This window comes from Antechinus flavipes, chromosome 3 (assembly GCF_016432865.1).
Source record: "Antechinus flavipes isolate AdamAnt ecotype Samford, QLD, Australia chromosome 3, AdamAnt_v2, whole genome shotgun sequence".
NCBI classification, from domain to species: domain Eukaryota; kingdom Metazoa; phylum Chordata; class Mammalia; order Dasyuromorphia; family Dasyuridae; genus Antechinus; species Antechinus flavipes.
The window spans coordinates 64,946,577-64,972,536 of record NC_067400.1 but is presented as its reverse complement, the minus strand read 5'-3'; the positions used below and the strand labels follow the sequence as shown (position 1 = coordinate 64,972,536).

The 25,960-nt window shown below is 38.3% G+C and overlaps 1 protein-coding gene across 1 annotated transcript in view; it reads left to right on the top strand.

Annotated features, from left to right (window-relative positions):
• Window positions 1–21,607: 21,607 nt before the first annotated feature.
• The window catches only part of ARPC2 (actin related protein 2/3 complex subunit 2), a 36,195-nt gene continuing 31,842 nt past the window's right edge, over window positions 21,608–25,960 (top strand). Inside the window, exon 1 of the mRNA XM_051983570.1 lies at window positions 21,608–21,987. Within this exon, the coding sequence (XP_051839530.1) occupies window positions 21,914–21,987 (74 nt within the window). The 5' untranslated portion in view covers window positions 21,608–21,913. The remainder of the gene's footprint in view (window positions 21,988–25,960) is intronic.

Here is a 25,960-nt window from a genome sequence, read left to right as displayed (position 1 = left end):
TCTTAAAGCCCAGTAATAAAAAAAAAAAATTAGTAATCATGAGAGATTAATACCTCATTATCAGAATATGAAAAATCTAAAAACAGCTCTCTTATTTTTTTAAGTAAGAGATATCTTTATTTTGGCAATGAAATATTCTATCAATATCAAAGACTCAAAATCTCATATTTACAAGAGATCTTAGAGATCATCTAAACCACTGATTCTCAAAATCACTGTATAGCAGTGCTCAATTCACATTTAAATTGATATTTTAGTCGTGTTTCTCCAATGCAAGCTTTATCTAGGCCACCTTCCTGTCATTTGTCATTGTTGTACCTTTACAAATCAAACATTCAGAAAATACATCCTGTGGGAATTAAACTATTCAGCTTTAAGACTTCTCCCCTGTGGCTGGCTATCATGGATGTGAGAGCTCACCATATCTGGCTAGCACCACATCCAGCTATGCTTCTCCTTAACCATATTCTTGACATCTACTCTGCCCACCTTATCATCTCCTGTTTTCTACCTCTTCCTCTGAGAACAGTAATCAAATTAATGCTATCATTGCTGCTAGGAAAAATGTGTCCATTGGCTCTGCTTGCCATCTCAGTGATTTTCCAGACCACAACATCCCTCCCCAGACACTATTCCTCTCTATGTTTTCAGTCCCTATATTACAAGCAAGATTTTTAAGGATAGAAACTGATATCTATATTTGTATATTCAATTCTCAACACCATGTCTGGCACACAATAAACATCATAAATGTTTTTCACTCATTCTGTACTTGAATGAGTGATTGTTTTTTAGTCTATTTATCTCTATCAAATTTCTATAATTCTAGCCTGAAATTTTTGGATCCTGATTCTGTTCTACAATAAACCAGCTATCCCTCCCAAGTTTAAATCCTCAGAAGAATTGATGGGCCTTTATCTTAGCATTCATTTTTTTAATGGAACAAATAAGTGAAATTGACCAAAATAGGGTTGAAGAGAGAACTTTACAGTATTCTATAATTATTCCATTAGTCTAAACATTGCCTTTTAGCATTTCCCTTCTTCTAAATGTCTAGAAACCCTGCTTTAAAAAAGAGAAATTAGAATTATCTAGTCCATTCTAATCTTGATAAGCTCATTCTGGCTCTTAGTGATCACCACTTCTTTTCCTAAACATTTACAAGTCATCTTATACATTCTAGAAATTTGACTTCCATTTCAAATAATTTATCTTCTTCCCTTTTTTTGTAAATCAGGGTACTTCCTTTGTAAAACAGTGGTCCTTCACTATAGCTGTCCATTATTTTTGTTTTGTTTTTTGCTGAGGCAATCGGGGTTAAGTGACTTGCCCAGGGTCACACAATAAAGAAAGCATTCAGTATCTGAGGTCAAATTTGAATTCAAGTCCTCCTGACTTCAGGGCTGGTGCTCTATCCACTGCACCAACTAGCTGTTCCTGTCCATTATTTTTTCAGAGACTATCAGCAGCAGCTCAGCCATCACATCCACACATGTACCACATAATGTCATTCTCTCAACTCTAGTGACCTGAACATCTTGAAGGCAGTTAAGAGTTCCTCTGATTATTTTCTCCCTTATTTTATCTTTACCATTTTTGTTCATGTCCACCCAAGTTGAAGATCATTTAGAGAAAACAATAGCAAAAGGAAAGTTGAGAAGGAACATAGCTCATAGGATTATTGGACTTATTGATTAGAGCTGGAAGGAGCTTAGATGAACATCTAGTTCAACTCCCTCATTTCACAGAAAAGGAAACCTAGATCAAGGCAAAGTTTTGAGTCTGGAGTTCTAAATCCCAGACACTTTCTAATTCACTGAACTTGACTTTCTAACCTTTGTCCATTAGAATCTGTTCATCAACTATAAACAGAGGTCCTTTCTGATCTTTGATACTTTATAGTCACTAACAAAGTTTATTTTTTTTATCCCTTTGAGGGAAATTGCTCATCTGAACTTTGTTCTGAACAATTAGAAGAATTGGTTGCAGAAGTGAAAATGGCAGTCACCCTCGGAGGATGTAACCACTGCATTTTAAAGTCAAAGAACTATAAGGATAGGGAAGCTGTGTATTATCTGACATAAATCCTAGATTTGGGGAAAACAGATTTCAATGTGCTTATGAAAATATAGAAAAGATTCTACAAGAGGGCCCACAATGGACCACAAGTCCTAGAGTGGTAGACCTGAATTCATATTCAGCTTGAGATACTGTGGGATTCTGACCAAGACATTTCACTTTTGTTTGCCTCAGTTTCCTCATATGTAAAGTAGGAATAATAATAGCACCTATCTCCAAGAGTTGTGAGAATAAAATGAGATCATTTTTGTAAATCTTTTTAAAAGAAGTTCTACATAAATGCTATTATTATTTGTATTTGCAGTGCTATTGTTCATGGTATTTATCTCTTGCCTTCACTACTTTTGAACTTAGTGTTCCTGGTATCCAACTTAATCATCATTTACCTACTATCTTCTATTTCCTACCATATTTTATAGACCTTTTTAAAAAAAATTTAATTTGTGGCTCTTTTCAACAATGAGATAATTCAGGCCAATCCCAATAGACTTGTGATGGAGAGAGCCATATGCATCCAGAAAAAAGATTATTGGCTCCGAATGTGAATCACAACATATTATTTTCACCTTTTTGTTATTGTTTGCTTGCTTGTTTTTTTCTTCCTCATTTTTTTCCTGTTTGATCTGATTTTTCTTGTGCAGCATGATAATTGTGGAAATATGTTTAGAACTGCACATGTTCAACCTGTCTTGGATTACTTGCTATTTAGGTGACAGGGGAGGTAGGGAAGAAGGGAGAAATTTTTAGAACACAAGCTTTTGCAAGGGTGAATGCTGAAAACTATCTTTGCATGTATTTTGAAAAATAAAAAGTTGGTCAAGGAGTCATCATAGTTTTAGCAAAAACAAGTTGTGCCTGACTAATTTCATTTCCTCATTTTTTTTCATAATTACTGTGCTGATAAATCGGGGAATTCTATAATTAAAATTTACTTAGATTTGAGCAAGTAGTTGATTAAATCTAACATGTCATTCTTGTGGAAAAGATAAGAGATATCATGTTGATATAATGAGTAACCTCAGTCTTGAAGAAAAGTTAAGAAAATAAGTTTCTCTCCCTTCTTTGCAGAGATGGAATACTAAGCTTGTGTATCCTTAATTGTCAGAGTTAATTTGCTCAACTCAGTTGTCAAAAGAGGTAGTAGCTTTGTTGGCCACCCAATAGCATTTCCCCAGTCAGGCCTGGCCAGTTCTGCCTGGCAGCAAGAGAATAAGGAGAGCTATTTCAGGATTGTGCTTTTCAAACTGATAATCAGGATTCCCGGAAAGTTTCAGGTAAATTCCAAGAGTCACATGATCTAAACCTCCTTTACTGTTGTTCAGTTCATTCTTCCTGATCCTATTTGGGGTTTTCTTGGCAAAGATACTGGAATGGCTTACCATTTCCTTCTCCAGCTCATTTTATAAATAAAGAAACTGAGAAAGACAGTGTTAAATGACTTGCCAGGGTCATACAGCTAGAAAGTGTCTGAAGCCTAATTTGAACTCAGGAGAATGAGTCTCGCTGACTCCTGGCCCAGTTCTTTATCCATTGCTCCACTCAACTGCAACTTCTCTTATGTATATAAATATGGTCAAATGTGACCAACATATTGATTGGTTTTCCTGAACCAGTTTTTTTCTCCCTTATTCTTTTAAAAATCTTTGTTACTAGGAAAGATTTGTTCAGGAGAGGACAAGGAAGAGATATAGTCAAAATTAGGCATAGAGTACAGTGGAAAAAATATCAAACATATGCCCCTTTGCTAAGTCTGTGAACCTGAGCAATCATTTCATCTCTGTGACTCAGTTTCTTTATCTGCAAAATGAGGGGGTTGGGCTAGGTGACCTCCAAAATCTCTTATAGCTCTAAATCAATGTGTGATTAAACATATGAGCTTAAATAATTTTTGCAGTGTGGGAATCCTATCTATAGTATCAAAAAATTTTAATTAAAAAATTAATTAGGTAGCTCTTTGTCAACAGAGATAGGTATCTGACATATCACTCTTCTGTTGATAGATCTAAGAAAATGGGGTAAATAAACAATGAAAAAATAAGTGCAAAAAAAAAGAAAAGAAAATGGGGTGGCGGTACCTACAAAGTTGTTGGCTGTCTTGGTTTAAGTTAGCATGAGGATGGTTGGAGGCCATGTCAGTTCTCTATACCACAGTCTCCGTCAGATGATCCTCCCAGATTCCTCCTGTTTTCCATCCTCTTCATTCTGGGTAACTGAGAATAGATCAGACAACTGCCCCTTTCCTCTTCCTTTACTCACTTTCCTTATCTGGAAGGCAAGCTCCTCTCATGTGGTAGCATGCCTTATCAAGGCACATCATGGTTCCAGGAACATAAGAGGAATGTTAAGGCAACTGCTTCTAAAAGATCACCTAATAAAGGTCCAGGAAGAACCTGGAAACTCTGTGACCTGGCCTGATTCCCTCTGCTCTATATTTATTTTTAAAGCCTACGTTGGTTGATGAGCAACCTGGGCATCCATATTGATCCTCCAAACAAATCCCATTTTCCCTCCTTATTGTCATTGTTTCTCTTTCGATTTTTCTTCAGAATTTAATTCCTAAACATCTCCCATCCCTCCTGTCCTGACTTCTCAAGCATTTAAGTCCATGGAAACTTATCTAGGTTAGAGGACAAGAGGTTGTATAAGGGCTTGATGAACCCTTTTCAGGGATGTTCATCCATCTCTGCTGTCCATCTGTCCCCCAACTCTTGCTTCTCACTCTAAGAAGCTGTTTCATTGCAGGAGCCATATCCTATAAATTATCTTAGCAAATGAGATAAACTAGGTTGAGGGTAATTGACAGATCTTAAAGCCATTGGCAAGTTAGGGAAATATCAGTCCCAAATATGTGAAGACTTCCCCTGACAGAATAGGTGAATGAGAACAATTTGTTCCACCAGCAATGAAAGCAGCTAATGCAGGAGCTGTGGAAACTTAAAGCTTGGTCAAACATCAGAGACACCAAGGTCCTCCTGGGGCCATCACCTGGGCCATCTTGACTTTTGTCTTGCCACTGGACTTTAATAATTTTGAAAGACACAGTGAGACTGATAACTTCATACAATTCTGCCTCACTAAAAAGCAGCACATCACCCCATAATGTCACTGACCCTTTTTGAAAATAAAGAACAAACAATAATAATTTTAAAAAATTTTAGTGGATAATTTTGATTAATTAAAAAAAAAAGTTTTGCACAAATAAAGCCAATGTAACTAAGATTTAAAGGGTAGCAGAAAGTTGGGAAACAATTTTTACAAACAATATTTCTGATAAAGGCCTCATTTCTAAAATATATAGAGGCCTGAATCAAATCTATAAGAATATAAGTCACTCCCCAATTCATGAATAATCAAAGGATTTGAACAGGCAATTTTCAGATGAAGAAATGAAGTTATTTATAGTCAGATGAAAAAATGTTCTAAATCATTATTGATTAGAGGAATGCAAATTAACCTCTAAGGAACCACGTCACATCTAGCAGATTGGCTAATATGACAGAAAAGGAAAATGATAAATATTATAGAGGATATGGGAAAATTTAGACACTAATACATTGTTGGTGGAGTTGTGAACTGATCCTACCACTCTGGAGAGCAATTTGGAACTATGTTCATAGAGTTGTAAAATTGTGCATACTCTTTGACCCAGCAAAAATATTACCAGATTTGAATCCACAAAGACATCATAAAAAAATGTTAAAGGATCTAATGTATACAAAAATGGTTATAGAAGTTCTCTGTGTGATGGAAAAGAATTGGAAATTGAGGGTATTTCTATCAATTGGGGAATGACTGAACAAATTGTAGCATATGGATATAATGGAATACTATCGTTCTATAAGAAATGATGAGCAGGAAAATTTCAGTAAAACCTGGAAAGACATATGAAATAATATTGAGTGAAGTGAGCAGAAGCAATAGAACATTGTATATACAATAACAGCAATATTTGTGCAAACGGTTAACTTTGATAGACTTTATTCATCTCAGCAATACAATAATCTAAGACAATTCCAAATTCCTTGATGGAAGATGCTATCCACATCCAGAGAATGAACTATGGAGTCTGAAATCACATCAAAGCATACTGTTTTCACTTTTTTGGTTGTTGTTTTATGTTTCTTGTGGTTTTTCCCTTTTATTCTGGTTTTTCACAATATGACTAATGTAGGAATATGTTTAATATGATTGTGCATGGATAAGCTATGTCAGATTATTTGCCATCTTGGAGAGGAGAAAGGGAGAAAAATAGAAATCAAAATATTATAAAAGTAAATGTTATAAGAAATTATAAAAGTAAAAAACTAATAAATAATTTTAAAGGGGGAAGAAAAGAAAATTATAGGAAAAAAAGGAAATAACATTTAAAAATTTTAGCAGCAGGGGCAGTTAGGTGGTTCAGTGGATAGAGCATCAACCCTGAAGTCAGGAGGACCTGAGTCCAAATCTGCTCTCAGACACTTAACACTTCCTAGCTATGTGACCCTGGACAAGTCAATTAATGCCAGTTGCCTCAACAACAACAACAACAAAAAATTTAGCAGTGACTAAGATAAAGGTGTAACTATTATAAAGTTTGCAGGTGAAGGGTGACTAAATGACACAATGGATAGAGCACCAGCCCTGAAGTCAGGAGGATCTGAGTTCAAATCCAATCTCAGACACTTATCACTTCCTAGTTGTATGACCTCAGACAAGTCACTTTAACCCCAATTGCCTCTTCAATTAAAGAAAAAAAAGGGGGGGAAAGTTTGCAGATGAGACAAAACTAAAAGAAATAACTAATATACCAAATGATAGAATCAGGATTGAAAAATTGACTGCCTAGAACATTGAACAAGGCAAATAAGATGAAATTTTGTAGGGTAAATGTAAAATTTTACAGTTGATCTTTAAAAAAAAAATCACAAACACCAAGTTATAGAATAGTCTGTCTGAAAAAGATCTAAGGGTATGGTATGGCAAAGTACATGTGAATCAACAGTATGATACAGTAGCCAAAAAAAAGCTAATGCAAAACTGAGTCACCATGAAGACAGGTCTAGTACCCAAGAATAAAGTGATGATAGTTCTTATGTACACTAACCACTTCTGCAGTGCAGTACTCAGTTCTAAGTACCTCATTTTGGAAAGACACTGATAAACTAGAGAATATTCTAAAGATAGCCAAGATGATGGGGAAACCAAGTTCATATCATATAAAGATCTTAGGAAAGTGCCAGGGATATTTAGTCTGGAGAAGAGAAGATTCAGAGAGAACATGAGAGGTATCTTCATGAAATAGGGACTGGACTAATTCTGTTTGGACTCAGAGGGGATGATGAGTGAATATTATAGAAAGGCAAATTCAGGACCAATTATAAGGAAAAAAAAAACCTTATTGTTAGTGTTATTCAAAACTGGAATAAGTTGCTAACAAGTCAAATCAACATGCATTTGTTAAATTACAACTAAGTGTAAGGCACCGTGCTGAGCAATAGAAATCACCCCCAGAAGTGGTGGGCTCCTCCTCATTCAAACTCTTTGAATGAAGGCTAAATGACCTCTTGTTAGGTATAATACAAAAGGATTATTATTCTGGTACAAGCTAGATTATATTGCATATAAATTATTTTCCAACTCTGAGATTCTGATTCTTAGTTCTGATGTGTTTACATTAGTCTCTTTATACCCTTCCCCTTTTTCATATTCATCAGAATTATTTGTGAAAATTCACCCCCAAGAATGAACCAGTATACTGGGCAAGCTCCTTCTCTTATGTCTCTAAGACAAAATATAAGGTGCCTAAACAAAGTGAATATACTAGAAATGCTTAAAGATGCCCCTGGAGAAAATACTATTTCCTCTACTATCTTTTCCATAAAGTATAAATTTGTCTTAAGTCCTTGTTGTCTCAATAATGAGGTGTTTGTTCTGACATTGTTGGTATCTCCTTGACAAGATATGAACTATCTAGTCCTTTCAGTTGAGCTATTTCTTGAATTGGGTCTGTAAAAGAACTACCCAGCAGAAAACTGAAAAAACAATTTTACATCCAAAGTTTCTAATAAAGGCCTCATTTCTAAAACGTATAGAGAACTGACTCAAATTTATAAGAATATAAACCATTCTCCAATTGATAAATGGTCAAAGGATATGAATAAATTTCAGGTGATGAAATTAAAGCCATTTCTAATCAAATAAAAAAATGTTCTACCATCACTATTGATTAGAGAAATGGAAATTAAGACAACTCTAAGATACCACTTCATACCTTTCAGATTGGCTAAGATGACAGGAAAAGATAATGATAAATGCTGGAGGGAATGTGGGGAAACTGGCATATTAATACATTATTAATGGAGTCATGAACTGATCTAACCATTCTGTAGAACAATTTGGAACTATGCCCAAAAAGCTATCAAACTGTACATACCCATTGATCCAGCAGTGTCTCTACTGGGTTTATAGCGTAAAGAGATCACAAAAAAGAGAAAAGGACCCACATGTGCAAAAATGTTTGTAGTAGCCCTTTTTGTAGTAGCCAACAACTGGAAACTGAATGGATGCCCACCAGTTGGGGAACGGCAGAATAAGTTATGGTATATGTGTTATGTCATATTACAGTTCTATAAGAAATGATCAGCAGCATGATTTCAAAAAGTCCTGGTGAGACTTATATGAACTGATGCTATATGAAGTGAGTAGAACCAAGAGAACATTGTATACAGCAACAAAAAGATTGTGATGATCAACTGTAATGGACTTGGCTCTTTTTAACAATGAGGTAAGTCAAGTCAATTCCAATAAACTTGTGATGGAGAAAGCCATCTGTATCCAGAGAGAGAACTATGGGGATTGAATGTGGATCACAACATAGCATTTTCACCTTTGGGTTGTTATTGCTGTTATTTGCTTGTTTTTTTTTCTTATTTTTTTCCTTTTTGATCTGATTTTTCTTATATAGCATGATAAATGTGGAAATATGTTTAGAAGAATTTCACATGTTTAATCTATAATGGATTGCTTGATGTCTAGGGGAGGGGGAAAGGGAGGAGAGAGGAAGGAAGAGAGAAAGATTTGGAACACAAGGTTTTGCAAGTGTACATGTTGAAAACTATCTTTATATATATTTTGAAAAATAAAAAGATATTTTTAAAGATGGAGCTACCATTTAACTCTAGAATCTAGAAAGCTAAGGAGATGAAAATGCAGAGGGACTTTATGTAGACATAGACCATTTCCTGAGACAAAGCCGGCACATGGCACCTCAAGGGAAGCATGTATACTGGGAACCTAGTGCCAAATAAAGGTGAAAGGGGAGAGATCTACCTAGACCAAGTGGAACATTTCCTGAAATATGCAGGAATCAAAGTCAAATAGCAGTATGAAACAAAATCACAATGTAGAGGAGCAAACCATTCTTCATTGGGACTATGAATGATGGGAAATGTGCAGATCCAGGAATGAGAAGAAGACAAAGTGATCCTGAATTGTTTTCCCATCACAATACCAGAGGATCAATGTTAAAGCATGCTACCTACCTTCTGTCACAAAGGTAATGGATCCAGGATACAGAAAGAGACATATAATTTTGGGGCATAGTCAATGGGGGAATTTGTTTTGTTGATTATGTATATTTATTACAAGAGTGTTTCTGCTTTTTCCCATTGAAATGGGAAGAGATAAAACAGGTTTTTTTTAATATTGGAGACAAATAAATTTCAATTAATATTTATTAAGCACCCACAATGTGGCAGAGATCATTGTGCTAAGTGCTAAAATACTAAGAACTTATAATAGAATCAAACAAATACATACAAAGCAAGTTATATATGGAATAAATGAGAAGTGATTAACAGAAGAAAAGTAATAGAATCAAGAGGGACCAGTAAAGTCTTCTTGTAAAAGATTTCCTATACTTAATGTTTTGTGAGCTAAAGGGAACCTGATTGAATAATAAGAACTAAATTCAAATGTTTCCAAAGGAAATTCTAAACTGGGCTCGGTAGCATGAACCAAAAATCTCCAAGATTAAATTTAGTCAATGTGAGCTTGGGATTTGTGCCTTTTATATTATTACCGAGTATCCCATATCCTAGGAATTTGGCTTTTCCTATAGGAATTTAGCTCATAGAATCCTACTTATATTTTCTCTAATTTTTTAGATATTTGGTCTTCACCCATTTAGGCTTTCAAGTGCTTACTTATCCTTAACTCTAAAATGGCATAGTCATTTCCTCTTAAGGTTACTATCAGTTCCAAATCCCTATCAGTTCTGACTTATTCATGAGAATCAAATCCAAAATAGCAGTTCCCCTCATTAGTTCCTCTACTTTTTGAAGAATTAAATTATTAAGACAGATTTTAAAAATATATCAGCTTTTCTGTTTACCTTTTGGGTTTAGAAAATCTGGAGTAGAGATAAAACTTTAAATGTTGAAATAAGATACAAGCTATATCTGTAGATTTCTCCAGAGATTAATTGAGGAAAACACGGGCGAATTTATGGAAATCTTATGAAATAGTATGTGAAAACAATTACTTTACCTTTTAAAACTCTAGAATAAACCTAGAGGAACATGGACCAAAATGAAGGGGGAAATATTCAGAGCAGTTCAAAAATTTTCCTATCTTGCCCAATAAGGAATACAAATTCTCTGCTCCTACCCATCTTTAGTTATGGGATTAAATTTATTATTGCATAACTCTCTAGGCTCCTCTGTATTTGTGGTAAACACAGTACAGCAATAGAAGAAATGAGAAAAGGTATTTAGTGAAGGGATGCAACAAATTTCTCAATACAGAGTTTAATCACCAAAGTTTGGGGTGACTGAGCTCAGAAAACTTAGCATCATAAGCCAGGAACCGAATGGACATGATGAAAGCTTAGAAATTACTTAAAAATAGGACACGGGGGCAGCTAGGTGGCACAGTGAATAAAGCACCAAAAGTCAGGAGGACCTGAATTCAAATGTGGTCTAAGATGCTTAACACTTCCCAGCTGTGTGACCCTGGGCAACTCACTTAACCCCAATTGCTTCAGGGGAAAAAAAAAAAAAGAAGTAGGGACACAGCACCAAAGATGAGGGAATGGATGGATACCTCAAGATACTTAAATGGTCTATAAATCCCATGACTAAGGACAAATCTTTTACAGATCCAAGCAGAACACTGTAGTTATGAGTTGGGGAGAAGCACAATATCCACTCTTCTGCCTTCATCCTAAGTGAAGGGTCCACTAATTATTGCCTGTACAACCTTTTTCCCTCTCTGCTTTCCATCCCTAGAACTTCAGGTTGCTCATTTTGCTGTTTGATTTTCAATTAATGCTTCCCTCTGCTGGAAAGTCTTTCAATTACAACCCTAGGGCAGAAGGAAGTGGCTCTTTGAATAAATAAATGAATTAATGGGCATTTATTAAGTATTTACTATGTACCAGGCACAAGAGCAATGATCCCTGACCACAAAGAGATTATATTCTATGATATGGCAATTGATTGACTGGTCCTTTCCAGAAGCTAGGCTTAATCACTGAATGGGTGTGACCTCAGTCAAACCGAGACCTGTTAAAAACCTTAAGCTTGCAAGACCAGTCTTCCATCGCACCCAGTGGTTCTGCTCTCCATCTGGCCACTGAACTCAATGGGCTCTGGAGGGGAAGGTGAGGCAGGAGACCTTGCACTGCCCTCTCTCACTTAATTCCACTTCACTTGAAAATCATGGCATCACTTCCCTAAGCCCAGGTTCTCTTCCAGAACAAAGGACAAACAACAATAATAACAAACCTTCAAGGAAGGTGGTTTGATTAATGCTGTTAGAGCTATAAGTAGAAGGTGGGAGGTTGGGGTGGGAGATTTTTGAGAGTAATAAACATAGTCTGAGAGCCAAATATAGGGACACTCATTGATCAGAATCTTAGGTCTCTAGTCAGTTTCTGATCTGGGTATTCATGAAGGAACCATGAAATATGTACAATTCAGTCTTTCTACTGAACTAAGTAAACCTTTCCTCCAGTTTCATTTTTCAAGGGCCAGAAGTGGGGTAAACTGAGATACCAGAAAAGCAAGTAACTAATGAGTCACCTTGTTCATAAGTGATGAAACAGAAATAACTCCCATAGGAGTAGGAATTTTCTGTTTCTTATTTTCTCCTTTATCCTCTTAGAACTTAATTGAAATCAACAACCACTTTCTAGTGATTTTTTTTAAGCTTTTCCTAACCGTGGAGGCAGTACCTGTTCCATTCTGTCATTTAACAAAACAATGCCTCAGCCCCTCATAATTATAAGCATTAGATAATAGACCTCTAAAAACCAAAAGAACATTAGGCTGGGAATAGAGTGTGCAGAATATCTCCCAGATGTAAATCATTCCCTATGATGTTGCCATGAGGCAAAGAAACTGTGGCCAATATGAGTTCAGTCAAGCCCCTGAGGACTTTGATTACCACATATTTATGACCCAGACACAAATCATAATTTCCCTCCTACCTCCACCCATAAAAAACAGGCCAACACACTCATCCTAAAACAAATAAATCATCCTCCATCCATGATCAAATAAACCTGACAAATGGAAGCCTCAGTCAACTGATAACTCCTCATTCTATGGCTAGTATAAGATTGAGAGTCACCATCTGCCAAGTCAAAAACCCCTTCTATCCCTCTCTGCTACCTCAACCCTATCATGCTCAGCTCTGGTCTTCTCTACCTTCTCTTTGCATTGTGACCCCCAGAATCACCCGCTTTGTTAACAATCATGATCACTTTAGACCTCTTATACTCCATCCAGAGAAACCTATCTTCTTCCAAGATATTCTTTCTCTGGGTACCTCTTCTGATACCAGATTGCCTTCTTTTGGTCCCTAAACTCACTGGGCCAGAAGGAATAAGCATATTCATTAGTTCTCTCATCAAGAGCCTCCCACTGCTACCATCACGCCTCCTTTATGGATCATTTTAATTCTATTTCACCCTCTTTCATTGTTGCTATACTCTCAAGGCCTCAAGGCTCATCCTCATAATATCTATATTAATCTTCCTTTTACTTCAATATCCCACTAGTGAGTAAGATCCCCAGAGCTTGAATATTATGTCTTCTCAGGGCTCTAAAAGGGTAGCACTGAGGAGGTCAAAGTGATTTTCTAAAGTCAATCATCTTGAACTTTTACCAATGTGTTATCCCCAATATTATCCATGGAAAATTATTTCAATCAGCCAGACTTAAGCAGTAAAAAAAAAAAAAAAAAAAAAGATATATGTTAAGGAGATACTAAAACATCCCCTCTCCCTCCAAAAAATGTTTGTGACACACTCTTCCACAAGTTACAAAATCCAGTCAAAAAACTTATATCAAGCACATACTATGTCCCAGTAACAAAAAGGAGCAAAAGATAATCCCTGCTCTAAAGGAACTCCCAACTCAAAGGGGAAGACAATGTTCAAATAAATATATACAAAGCAAACTGTATACCAAATAAATAATTAACAGAGGGGAGGCACTAGAATTAAGAGGGGTTGGGAAAGGTTTCTTGTAGAATGTGGGGTTTTAGTTGGCACTTAAAAGTAAGCCAGGGAAGTCAGGAGATAAAGATGAGGACAGAAAAGATTCTAGACATGGAAGATAGCTAAGAAAAGGAACAGCAGATTCAAAGAAAAGTGTCTAAGGTCAGAGACTACATATGGCAAGAGAGTAACTTACAGTTTCTGATTACTGGAAGTCTCTTTTTTACACTCATAGGGTTCTCAAGAAATTCCCTTTAGGAAATGGGTCATTTCTTTACTAGAATGTACAGGTTTGAACTTATGTTCATGCCTTCCCACAATTCTCAATACAGATGCTGTCATTGGCTGATCTAGACACACTACAAGGTTACTGATAGGAAGATGGAAAATCCAATATCTTCTTCACCCTCTGTAAATTGAACAGTCCTCCTTCAGCCAAAAGGGGTGATGGGAAGAAGATCTAGGTCGGGGTCAAAGCGAAGGCCTGTCTTTCCTACCCTAAATCCCAATCAGATCTTAGTCATGGATTAACTTGAAATAGGAGGGAAGTTCCCAGTTCATTGGGAACTCTCAGATTATTCCCTTCTTAACTCATTTTTAAAATGACCCCTATGGTATGACCAAGTTTTCTCAGCCTGATATACTAGTCAGGTGCAAGATCACATCAGTTCCAGGACCTATTGTACTTGATTTAAAACTTATGATTGAAATTGATTGAGTGAGCACTTGGAAGCCATGACTTGGTTGAATAAAACTATCAGCCTCCCCTTTACAAATATTTTATTTCTATTCAAATAATGTTTAAAAGATTTTAAAATATTATTGTTGCATAATGATTCACTTCAGAATTCTCTGATATACATGTTATAATAGCAAGACATATATTTAAAATCTGTGTATATATACATGTATGTCATTTAAACACTAAAAAAAATAATAATAATTTGTGTATTTTAAAGCCCTCTTAAGCATCCTGGCTTCCCAATCATCCTCCTCTCATGTTCAATTACATCTACATATAACTAAAACTACATACAACTACATCAACAATTCAATTCAGTTAAGCAGTAATTAAGCTTTGTAACTACAATGTGCAAGATATAGGGAATTTAAACAGTCCCTGACCTCAAGGAGTCAATTCTACTTCAATGCTACTTCCACCTACAATGATAATCCTCTCTACATGTGGGATCTTTCCCTACACTTGGAGTGCCCTCACTACATTTTTGAGAAAGATACTGTACTACACATATCATGATCAAGTATTATTTATACCAATTTTAGGGTTCCATCCAGTCAATCAATTATTCCCACCTATAGTAACTAACAAAATATGCTAATGCTAATACTTTTATCAGATGAGAACATCTCTATGGAATCAACCAAAGCCATTAAAGTAATTTATATTTTGTGGGTCTTCTATAAAATAGAAAACTAATTTGGAACCTACATTTCAAGTGTATGACAGTTTAGAAAATAAAATATTAGCCAAACCCTTGATATTAAATTGCTATGAAGTTTGGGGAGGAGAGGAGAAAGCTAGTCTTAGTCTTCTCTCTTAGGCAAACACTTTCTCAGTTGCCTTTCCCCACTGATTGAAGGTCTAAGAGGTCAGCAAAAAATTTCTCCCAGAACCTTCTTTCATAAAAGGGCTCAGAATTTCCAACCATTCATTTCTCAACAGCCACTTACCCCTCTTAAATTAGCAAGCTCTCTCCTCTTCATTTTCCTTTTATGTCATCCTGTATCAGATTGTAAGCTTCTTGAAGGTTAGAACTGCCTTTTATTTTTATTCTCAACACTTAAGTTGTAAGTCCTTAACATTTACTATTTATTATTAACCATCGATCCCAACATAACCTCAAGAGGAATGGGGGATTTATACTTCTCAGTGTGGTCCTAACAACATCGCAGGTATAGTAGTGAACCAGAAAAATCTAAATTACACCTAAGAAAAAAGGGCTTCCTAGAACTGTGAGTTATGCTTTTGTTACATCTTATACACTGTCTGCCTTAGATTCTGCATATACTTTGGGGCAAGTGTGGCCTCAGTTTGGAGAAAATGTTTGTATCAAATATTCTCACCAAACCACTTTAGTAAATACTTTCTAAAATGCTAGTTGTCTAGCTGACTAAGGGTTATCAATAGTTATAGTTAATGGTGGAAGCACAGTAATGGGACAATGGGGGGGAGAGCAGGCAGAGAGAAAAGGCTCATAAATACACACACACACCCCAAAATCAAAAGTAAATATTACAAAATTACAAAGAATAAATATGGCTCCAAAGGAGAGATATTGAAAAAACAACTACACACACACACACACACACACACACACACACACACACACACTCCTTTACAGAGGTATGGAAGTAAATAAATCGATTCATTGAAAAAATGTGAATGTATTTTCAAATCTTTTCAACATAATTGATATGTTTTTCCCTCTTTTTTTTTGTTTTCATTCAAAATATTGTTCTTCACTGGGAAATGAATATAAACTGTTTGCATTTTTTTTTCTTCCCTGGTTATTTTTACCTTCTGAATCCAATTTTCCTGTGCAACAAGCAAACTGTTTGGTCTGCACACATATATTGTATCTAGGATATACTGTAATTATTTAACATGTATAGGACTGCTTGCCATCTGGGGAAGGGGGTGGAGGGAGAGAGGGAAAAATCGGAACAGAAGTGAGTGCAAGGGATAATGTTGTAAAAAATTACCCTGGCATAGGTTCTGTCAATAAAAAGTTATTTAAAAATAAAAATAAAAAAATATTGTTCTTTAGGAAGATTCTATGGGAAGAGGAGAGAAAGCATAAATTTAAGCAACATAAAGGCAAAAGAAATCAACAAAAATTAAATTTTAAAAAGAATAAATAGCTATTTTAGTTCAGGGAACCCAGACTGCTAAGGTGAGAAGGTTTGAAAAAATGAGCCCAGAATATGTGTTCCTATAGGAACACCAGGATGAGTCATTATAAGAAAAATTATATTTATGTATGTAATATATACATGCATGACACAATATTAATAAAGTCCTTTAATTAACAAGCACTTATGTGTGCAAACACTATGCTAAAGATCGGGCTGGGCGGAGGAGGTTACAAAAGCACAACAGTCCCTATCCTTAGGAAGCTTCTGTTTTCATGGGAAGACATCATTGCTAAGGGTGCCCATCCCACCCCCAAGTGTTCTTGTTGTACTTCTGTTGACTATGATCACTCCTGGGGAGCCTGACCTAGGAAGAGAAATCATCTGACTTTTCTCTTATTGCTGGCTCAACTTGAATTATTCTAAAAAAACCTCCTTAAACAAAGATTGGGTTTGGCCCATGCCTAGGTTCTCCACAGAAGGGAGACTTCCTTCTGAGAAAATTACTCAGTGTACAAAGAAGAAGATTTCAGGTATAAAGCAGTTATTTCTCTCACCTAAAAAGAAGTATTTTAAACATAAATGTGCATTGATAGTTAAAACATGAATCTGGAACTCAATAGTCCTATTAAGTTCTTCCAGGAGATACTTAAAACATGAAACACTTTTGCAAGTGCTGACCAGGTTATTTCCCTCAGATGGACATTGCTTGGCCAATTCACTCAAGGTCTACATCCTTTCAGCTTGACATGCATGACTGTATTCTCTCTGTTGGTGATTATCTCCTCCAAGAAAAGTATACCTTTGGGAAGTACATCCTTCTTGGCAACCAGTCCCTAGACTCATCAATAATTCCAGACCTCTTAAGCCCATGAGATAGCTACCAAAGACGGGAACATCCATTTTTCAGAATCACCTGAGCTCAAAGGGGAAAAAAAAAGCAGAAGAGGCAGCCAGAGACTTGAGATCCAATCCTAGATTTAAAAAGAGAGAGGGAGGGAGAGAGAGAGAGAGAGAGAGAGAGAGAGAGAGAGAGAGAGAGAGAGAGAGAGAGAGAGAGAGAGAGAGAGAGAGAGAGAGAGAGAGAGAGAGAGAGAGAGATCCAATCCTAGGCTCATTCAGTTTGTGCAGCCTCCTTAGCACACACATACAAGCTGTAAAGAGTCTCAATCCACGTACTCCCCAAGAAAGGAAGAAAGACAGAAAGAGGAGACAGAGAAAAGAACAAGGCAAAAAAAGGCTGGAAAGTAGTCTTTTAAAGGCCAGAACAAAAGGTAATACTTCTCAGCATCCCATTATTAATGGATTTGTTCATGTCATAGACTTAGATGTCTTGCTGCTTCTCAACAAGATGCCAATTGACAGATCCAGTCTCTAGTGGAAGAATCAGTCAAAAGTTTAGAAAAGCTCAAATCCAATAAACTCATAAAGTTGATTAGAGAAGTGCCAACACCAACCCCTACATTTGTTAAAAGGGAATTATAATACTTGTACTACCTATTACCTTTGTTGTTGTGAAGAAAGTGTCTTATAAACATTAAAACAATATATAAATATGAACTGTTATTATTCCAAAATAAGGAGTGCTGACTGGATAGCCTAAGGAAAAAGTAGGAAGTCAACTGCTAATTACAAATACTTGGAATGAGGCGATCTTAAGTTTGGTTCTGCATTGCTTGGCATATAACAGACATTCAATAATGACCCAATGATTTATTATTTAAGTTCTCTGGATCTCTAGGTTTTCTCCCTTGTAAAAACGATGGGAATGGACTGTTCACTTTGGTCCCAGAGTTTATGTAATCTAAAGACTCCTTTAGTCATTCTTCATAAGCTCTTGGAGTTTGCTACTTCTGTTGTAGAACTTTGTTAACAGTTTCCTTGAGGGCAACATTATCTTCATTCCAGAATTCCTTATTACATAAATATTTGTGGAACGAATTCAATGTCTTCAGGCAAGAATACCATGTTACTAGGGGCTGGAAGAGGTAGAAGAAAATGAAACTAGGCTATAGGGATGGTTGGACTATAATTTTGTCCATATTTATTTTAGCATTCAATACCATTTTACACACAAGAAAATAAGATGTAGTTCAAGTTCACAAGGCACAGTTAAAATTCAAATCAACTATTTTTCTGAATCCAAGTCTATTTCACAGGTTGATTTGTTCCTTGTCATTCCTTGTCACAAAAGCAAGAAGTGATATAGTAAACACTTTACTATTATTACCTCAGTCTTTTTATTCCAAGTCTAATATTCTCTCTCCATCAGCATTGTCTATCTGAAAAAATTAGAGGGTTGGATGACCATTCTTTGCAGTTCTATGTTTTTGTCTCCTGGTGATTGGATGCATAGCCCACCCATTACCATGAATTCATTTGACATTTAAGATGTATCTGTACAAACCACCATAGATATGAAAGAGGTAACATTTAGCTAACAAGAGTAGCTGATACATGAATTTTCAAGCATATTATTTAATATGTATTATATTTGATCATGTCATCTGTAAAATCAGTAAAGAGGTATTATCCCCTTTAAGAGATGAGAAAATAATCTATAAACTTCTATTAAGTATTTGCTGAGCACCATGCATGGCACTCAGGATACAAAAAGAAACAGTCCCTGTAACCCAAGAGTTCACATTCTACAGAGGAGAAAACATATATATATATACAGTTATATATATATATATATATATATATATTATATATATATATATATATATATAATATATATATATATATATATATACACACAGAGGATAACTAATACAAAGACACAGAGACAGACAATGGAAAGGGGAGCTCAAAGGGACCATAGAATGTGTGGGAATAGTATCTTAGAAAACTGGAAAAACAGGAAGGGACCCAGTTGTGAAAAACATATTTGATGCTAGAGCTAATAGGGAGCCACTAGAGTTTTGAGTGCGTAGGAAAGAGGAGATTACATGGTCATAGCTGTGCTTTGGGAAAATTATTATGGTGGAGGATAATGGACTAAAGTGGGATGTTCAACAAGACTCATAGTCAAGAAGCTAGTAACCCAATTTCGTTCTGACTCCAAAAAGCTTCCAATATAACACATTTTTTTTCAACATTTTGAGACATGAAAATAGTTTCCCTGCACATTGCAAGCCAAAAATCCATGGAGTAAGATTCCATAAGTAAGATCTTCAGAGAGCCTCAAAGTTCCTGCCAGGTTGTGACTTGCCTAAAGGCATAGAATGCAGGCTTCTGCTTCCCAATCCCATCCCTTTCCCAATACTCCCCAGCTACTACTTGGTCACTTCCCTCAAGGCTCTAAATAGATCTAGCAAAAAAAGAAAAAAAAAAAAAATCAAGGGCAGGATACTTTACATAGCACAGCCTAAATGACAATTCTAAAAGAGGAAATTTCTGCAAAAGATGGAAAATGTGCCAAAAGGTAGAGTAAGAAAATCAAAGGCGGCTTCCTGGAAGAGACACTCTACCCCATTTTTTTTGGGGGGGACACCTTGGCAGGCTGTGGTTTTCAAGGAAGAAATTGTAAAGATATTAATCTTTACTTTACATTTTGGCGGGGAGGGAAGGAGAAGGGAGAAGATGTGAGGAAAGAGAAATGGAGGGGAGGAAGGGAGGGAAAGGAGAGGAAAAAGGAAGGAGGGAAGGAAGGGAGGAAGGAAGGAAGGAAGGAAGGAAGGAAGGAAGGGAGGGAGGAAGGAAGGAAGGAAGGAAGGAAGGAAGGAAGGAAGGAAGGAAGGAAGGAAGGAGGAAGGAAGGGAGGAAGAAGGGAAGGGAGGAAGGAAGAAAGGAAGGAGGGAAGGAAGGGAGGAAGAAAGGAAGGAAGGAAGGGAGGGAGGGAGGGAGGGAGGAAGGAAGGAAGGGAGGGAGGGAGGGAGGGAGGGAGGGAGGAAGGAAGGAAGGAGGAAGGAGGGAGGGAGGGAGGGAAGAAGTAAGGGAGGAAGGGAGGAAGGAGGGAGGGAGGAAGTGAAGGAGGGAAGGAAAGAAGGAAGGAGGGAAGGAAGGAAGAAGGAAGGGAGGAGGAAGGAAGGAAGGAAGGAAGGAAGGAAGGAAGGAAGGAAGGAAGGAAGGAAGGAAGGAAGGAAGGAAAGAAGGAAGGAAGGAAGGAAGGAAGGGAGGGAGAGAGGGAGGGAGGAAGGAGGGAGGGAGGGAGGGAGGCAGGGAGGGCAAGTCACTAAGAAAGGGAGGGAGGAAGGGAGGGAGTGAAGGAGGGAGGGATGGAGGAAAGAAGGAAGGGAGAGAGGGAGGGAGGGAGGAAGGAAGAGAGGAAGGAAGGGAGGGAGGGAGGGAGGAATGGTTTCTCCATCTGTAAAACGGGATGATAGCCTCTGGGAGCAAGTGTAACAGAACAACTGGTACATAGCGAGTTAGTTTTACTGTCAAGATTTTATTTGTTAAGTGGCCACTTATATGGACTACTTAACATGACGTCACATCACAACGGCCCTGGGAGGTAGTACTGTTATGAACCCCATTTTAACATAGGTAAACAGAGGCAGGAGGCGGCCCGCCCGGGATTTGAATTCGGATCTTTCTTTTTTTTTTTTTTTTTTTTTTTTTTTTTTTTTTTTTTTTTAAGTTTTTTTATTTAATAATTACATTATATTGACACTCATTTCTGTTCCGATTTTTTTCCCCTCCCTCCCTCCACCCCCTCCCCTAGATGGCAAGCAGTCCTTTATATGTTGGATATGTTGCAGTATATCCTAGATACAATATATGTTTGCAGAACCGGAATTCGGATCTTTCTTCTGCTTCCAGGCGGGGGTTCTGGAATTGCGGCGGGGAGGCCGGAGGGGAAGAATCTAGTCCCCCGTGGGCAGCAGCCAAGGAACGGAAGGCGACCCCCGCGAGAGGCGGTGCTCTGCAATGACAGTTGGAAGGGCGGGGGCGGCCCCGAAGCACGGTGGGAAAGAGGAGGCGTGAGTGCGTGCGTGCGCGCGCGCCTCCGAGCAGGGCGCCGTGGGTGGTGCTAGCGGGCGTGGCCCGCGCGCGCCAAGCTTGGGCGTAGCGGGGTGGAGACCAGTGGGCCCCGTTCGCCGGTGCGTGCACCCGCCCGCTCGTGGAAGCTGAGAGGGAAAGGGGCGGGCGGAAAAAGAGCGGAAATGGCGCCACGGGGCCGCGCGCCGCGGCGGCGAGCGGAAGTGGGTGTGAGAGCGGAAGTGGCCGGCTAGAGCCGGGGGCTGGGCGGGGACCGGGGGCGCTCGGTGAGGCGGCGGCGGTAACAGCGGCGGCAGTGGCTGCTGCTCTGCGAGCGGGTGTAGGCCAGGTCCGAGTGGCCAGGTCCCTGAAGCCGGAGGACAGGGGAGGAGCGCTCCAGCCGCTGCGCGTGTGTGGAGGCGTGCGCCCTGCCCCCTCCCCCTTCACCCCACTCCCTTTCCCCACCTCCCCGCCCCGGTCGGGGGGCAGCCTCGCGGCTCCCTCCTTCCTCCCCTCGCCCGGCCCGGGGCAGCCCCCGTAGCCGCCGCCGCCATGATCCTGCTGGAGGTGAACAACCGTATCATCGAGGAGACGCTCGCGCTCAAGTTCGAGAACGCGGCCGCCGGGTGGGTGAGCGCGTCGGGGCCGACCCCTAGCCCCAGTTTCCGGGCCCCGGGCCCAGTCAGCCTCCCCTGGGTGCGGTGGAGAGGGGGGAGGGGGATCAGCGACGGGGTGCGATGAGCTGAGGAGATCTGGGGAGTCTTCGTTCTGGGGGCTTGGAGAGGGGAGGTCTGAAGAACCCCCTCCCCCTGCACATAGGAAAGCGCAGGCGGAGAGGAAGCATGGGTGCCGTCTTCCCCATTCCCTCTTCCAGGTCAGACCTCCTGCTGGGAAGGGGAGATCTCCTTGGCTCCCCTTTGCCCCGGCCCAAGCGGGAAGACGGGCACCCCCTTTCATTTTGAATGCAATCTACTGCTTCCTCCATACATGCTCGCACACACCGAGACACAAATCTGCTGTTACATTCACACCCATTCTTATCTCTCGCCTGAGCTCCTCCTGCCCCTTTCCCCCACCCAGTGGCCTTCCTCTTGTGATTTATCCTCTAAATTCTTCAAGTCTACCGGACCCGCCGCCCGGGAGGCTCTAAGCTCTACTAGCCTACATTCTTCCCTCTTGGGCAAGTCACTAAATGACATTCTCTCTGCACCTTGGAAAACTGGGCTTTGGGTTTGGCCCTGTGGTGGCCCCGCATATATCTAATGAACATGGGTTAAGTTAGAGCTTTCCAAGGCAAGCTGTGGATGGCAGAAAACTCCAAAAGCCCTCCTCCCTCTCCCCCTAAAAAATCAGATTGCTCTTTTAATATTTAGAGCATATGACCAGGGAATTGGGTTTTGTGTAGCGTGACTCTGTCTTTGTGGACCTGTTTCCTCAGCTTCAGGACTCGTTGTCTCTCTTTCATAGAGGAAAAAATGGGTAAAGAGCTCCCTTACTGACGGGAAGACTAAAAATGTCACTGCTTTTTGGGAGAGAAATAGTAAGCAATTTAAAATAAGCTAATTCAAGAATGAGTGAAAAGTATTTTTTAACCATTGTTTCAGTTTAGTATGATAAGTACAAAAGTTTATCCATATACTGGGCTCACAAATTTTATCATTATGATACAAAGCATCTTCTTGTTGGAGTGATACATAAAATAAATATATGTGGTTCCGGAAGGAATTTTACTATTTAATTTTCAAGTGATTATTTTCAAACTTCCCTATTTCAGCTTTCCCTATTAGCTGCTTTTACATTTTTAAAATTGAAATGAATCAGCTCCAGTTCTTAATTTGGGTGACTTTGTTGTACTTTGAGTAATCTGGCTTATAGGAGGAAGTTGAATTAACTTCTGCATTTTTACAGCTGATCTTAATGCCATCAAGTCTTGACAGGCTTGAAACCGAAGCAGGTTGGTTATGTGTAGGTCTGTGTGATAAATTCTTGTTTTCAAGCAGAGGCATGTCTTGTGGTGAAGGAATGCATTTTCTTCTAATTATATTTTAATTTATGACTGAACCATCCCATTATTCAGACTTGAGCTTTTTATTTTTCTCTTAAAACTACTGCTACAAATGGCAGGTGGTTGTTTCAGAAGGACCAAATCATAATGTAATGAAAATATATTAAGTAGATAGCTCAGAATTGTTCACAAAGATAAAGTATAACAAAACACAAGTTGGCTTTTGTTTAATTATATAACTTGGGAGAAGTGGGTGGTAGAAGGCAGCCAGCACCAAAACTGGTAAGATTTTGCTCAAAAGTTTACTGGGAATGGCAGAAAAGTCCCATCTGCATAATTCTTAGGCCTCATAGGAAGTAGGTTCTCTGAGTTGGCAAAGGCAGCACTTCTCAAATAGATACCCTCAGATTCGCTGAGCACTACCAGACATACTAGTGGAATGAGGTAGCATGAAGCAGTGAAGTGGTTAGCATGATTTCGGTTTTATCAGAACTTCCAACAAAGACTCCCAATGGTGACCATAAACATTTATATTGTTCTAACAGTGCTCTCAACCATAGGCAGCACAAAGAAGAGATATGTTGTGGGGAAAGCACTTTTGAACAAAATAAAAAGAATTTGAAAGAATGGTATTTTGGGGTGCAAGGTCCCAGAAAGACACCTAGAAAACTATGGGTTCAGAGCCTTCTTAATTGTATTTGGAGAAGTCCTGATTCAGAGTTCTTTCCAAAGTGTGAATCTTGTGTTCAGACTATTTAAACACAAGAAATACCAAAAGAACTCTTTCCTAATGTTCCCTTATTGTGAGTGATTTTTTTCCCTGTGATCTTTCAGATCACCCACTAATTATTATAGTGATATCTCAGAAAATGTATGAATTGCCATCTGCTTACAGCACTATTATCTAAACAGTTCAAATGAACACATTTGGATGGTAGAAACTTTTAAATTTGGAGGCCATGCAAATAAAACCTTGTATTCATTCCAAGAAATTTACCTTTCATTGTTTATTATTAATTTTGTGGGTATTGGCAAATTAAAAGCAACCAAATTTCTTCCCAAAATAATACACTTATTTGTAAATTGTCATCTTTTTGACAGCCTTCAAACTAAGAGGACATAATTGACTAGAAATTTATAGCCAAGATTGAAAATTATCTCGGATTTTTTAAATTGCCTTTCCTTCTGCTATTCTGGATATTTGGATAAATGATATTTGTCATGTTCACTTCCTATCAGCAATACTGTCCTACCTTTGGAAAGCATCCTTTGCATATAGAAAGGGCTTCCAGTCCATATAAGGATTACACAGCAAATAATTTGTCCGTTCATGACTATATACATCATAAGAATCTTTTTAGGCTAAAAAACTTGTCCAAAGTTTGAGTTTTGGACTCCTCTTTTTTGAGGAAATGCTGTCAGATGAGGATGACTAGGGTGGCTATTGATTTTTTTTTTTGTTAACATTGGCTCCTTGCCACAGCCTGTGTATCTATGGGGGAATTGTGGTTACACTAGGGGGAACTCACCAAATAGTAGTGCCAGTTGGGGTGGGCAAATACTGTGGGAAGACAAATTGAAGCAAAGTTAATAAATTCTGCTGTTACTTTTCCTTATTTTCATTCCTAAACACTGCAGATATCTTCAGAGGAACAGTCTGGCCTCCAGTAATTTGGAATTTCTTTCAGCATTTAAGAAGAAATAAAATAAAGGGATTTACTTATTTGAGAGAAAATTATATAATTGATCTTCAAATTCACTTGCCCTATCAACATCTGTTTTTTCTGAGTTGACTTTATGTAGAATGAATGGAACCAAGTGATAATTCCTGTTCATAAAAATTTGGAATTGGAAGCATGGTAATGTTATGGAAAGATCACTAAACCTCCTTGGGCCTTAGTCTCATAATCCCCAAAATAGGAAGGTTAGACCTTTAAAAGGTCCCAGATTATTCTAGTAGGCTCCTGGGACCTCGAAGATCATATAGCCCAGCTTCTTTCTCTTTAGAAATCTTATATTCTCCCTGATTCTCTGTGACTCTGTCCTTAATTTTGGCAGCTTTGGGGTGTGGATGTGGCCCATCAATGGGTGTGGTGTGCTGCTTTGGGAGGGTTCTATCTTTTAAACACTTAAAAGTTTGGTTCTACACTATTTCCTTAAGGTCTACATGGCCTACCTGTGTGCAAAGTATAATCATCTTGGAAATAGGGGAATGACCAAAAATCTTTAAAGTGAGAAGAGCCATATTTTACCTACCATAGAAGACAAGATGTATCCATACTGATGCTGGCCAATTTCAAATGGGCCGTCATTTAGGAATAACATCTGTATGACCCTTAAAAGAAAGGCTAAGTTAAGTTGTCAGTTCTTTTGATAGTACACATTGTAGTGACCAAAACAGTGGAGTTAACATCCAAAGATTTGGGTTTGTTCGGTATTTGACTAGTTCTGTGACTATAGGCAGGCCACAAAACTTCTTTGGACTTTGGCTGTAAAATGAAAAGCCTCTCAACTTTCAGTATATTATCCTCTGAATTTAATTGCCAGTGTCATTGACAGATAAATGATACACAGGAAGTTCAGAGCCCTAAGAA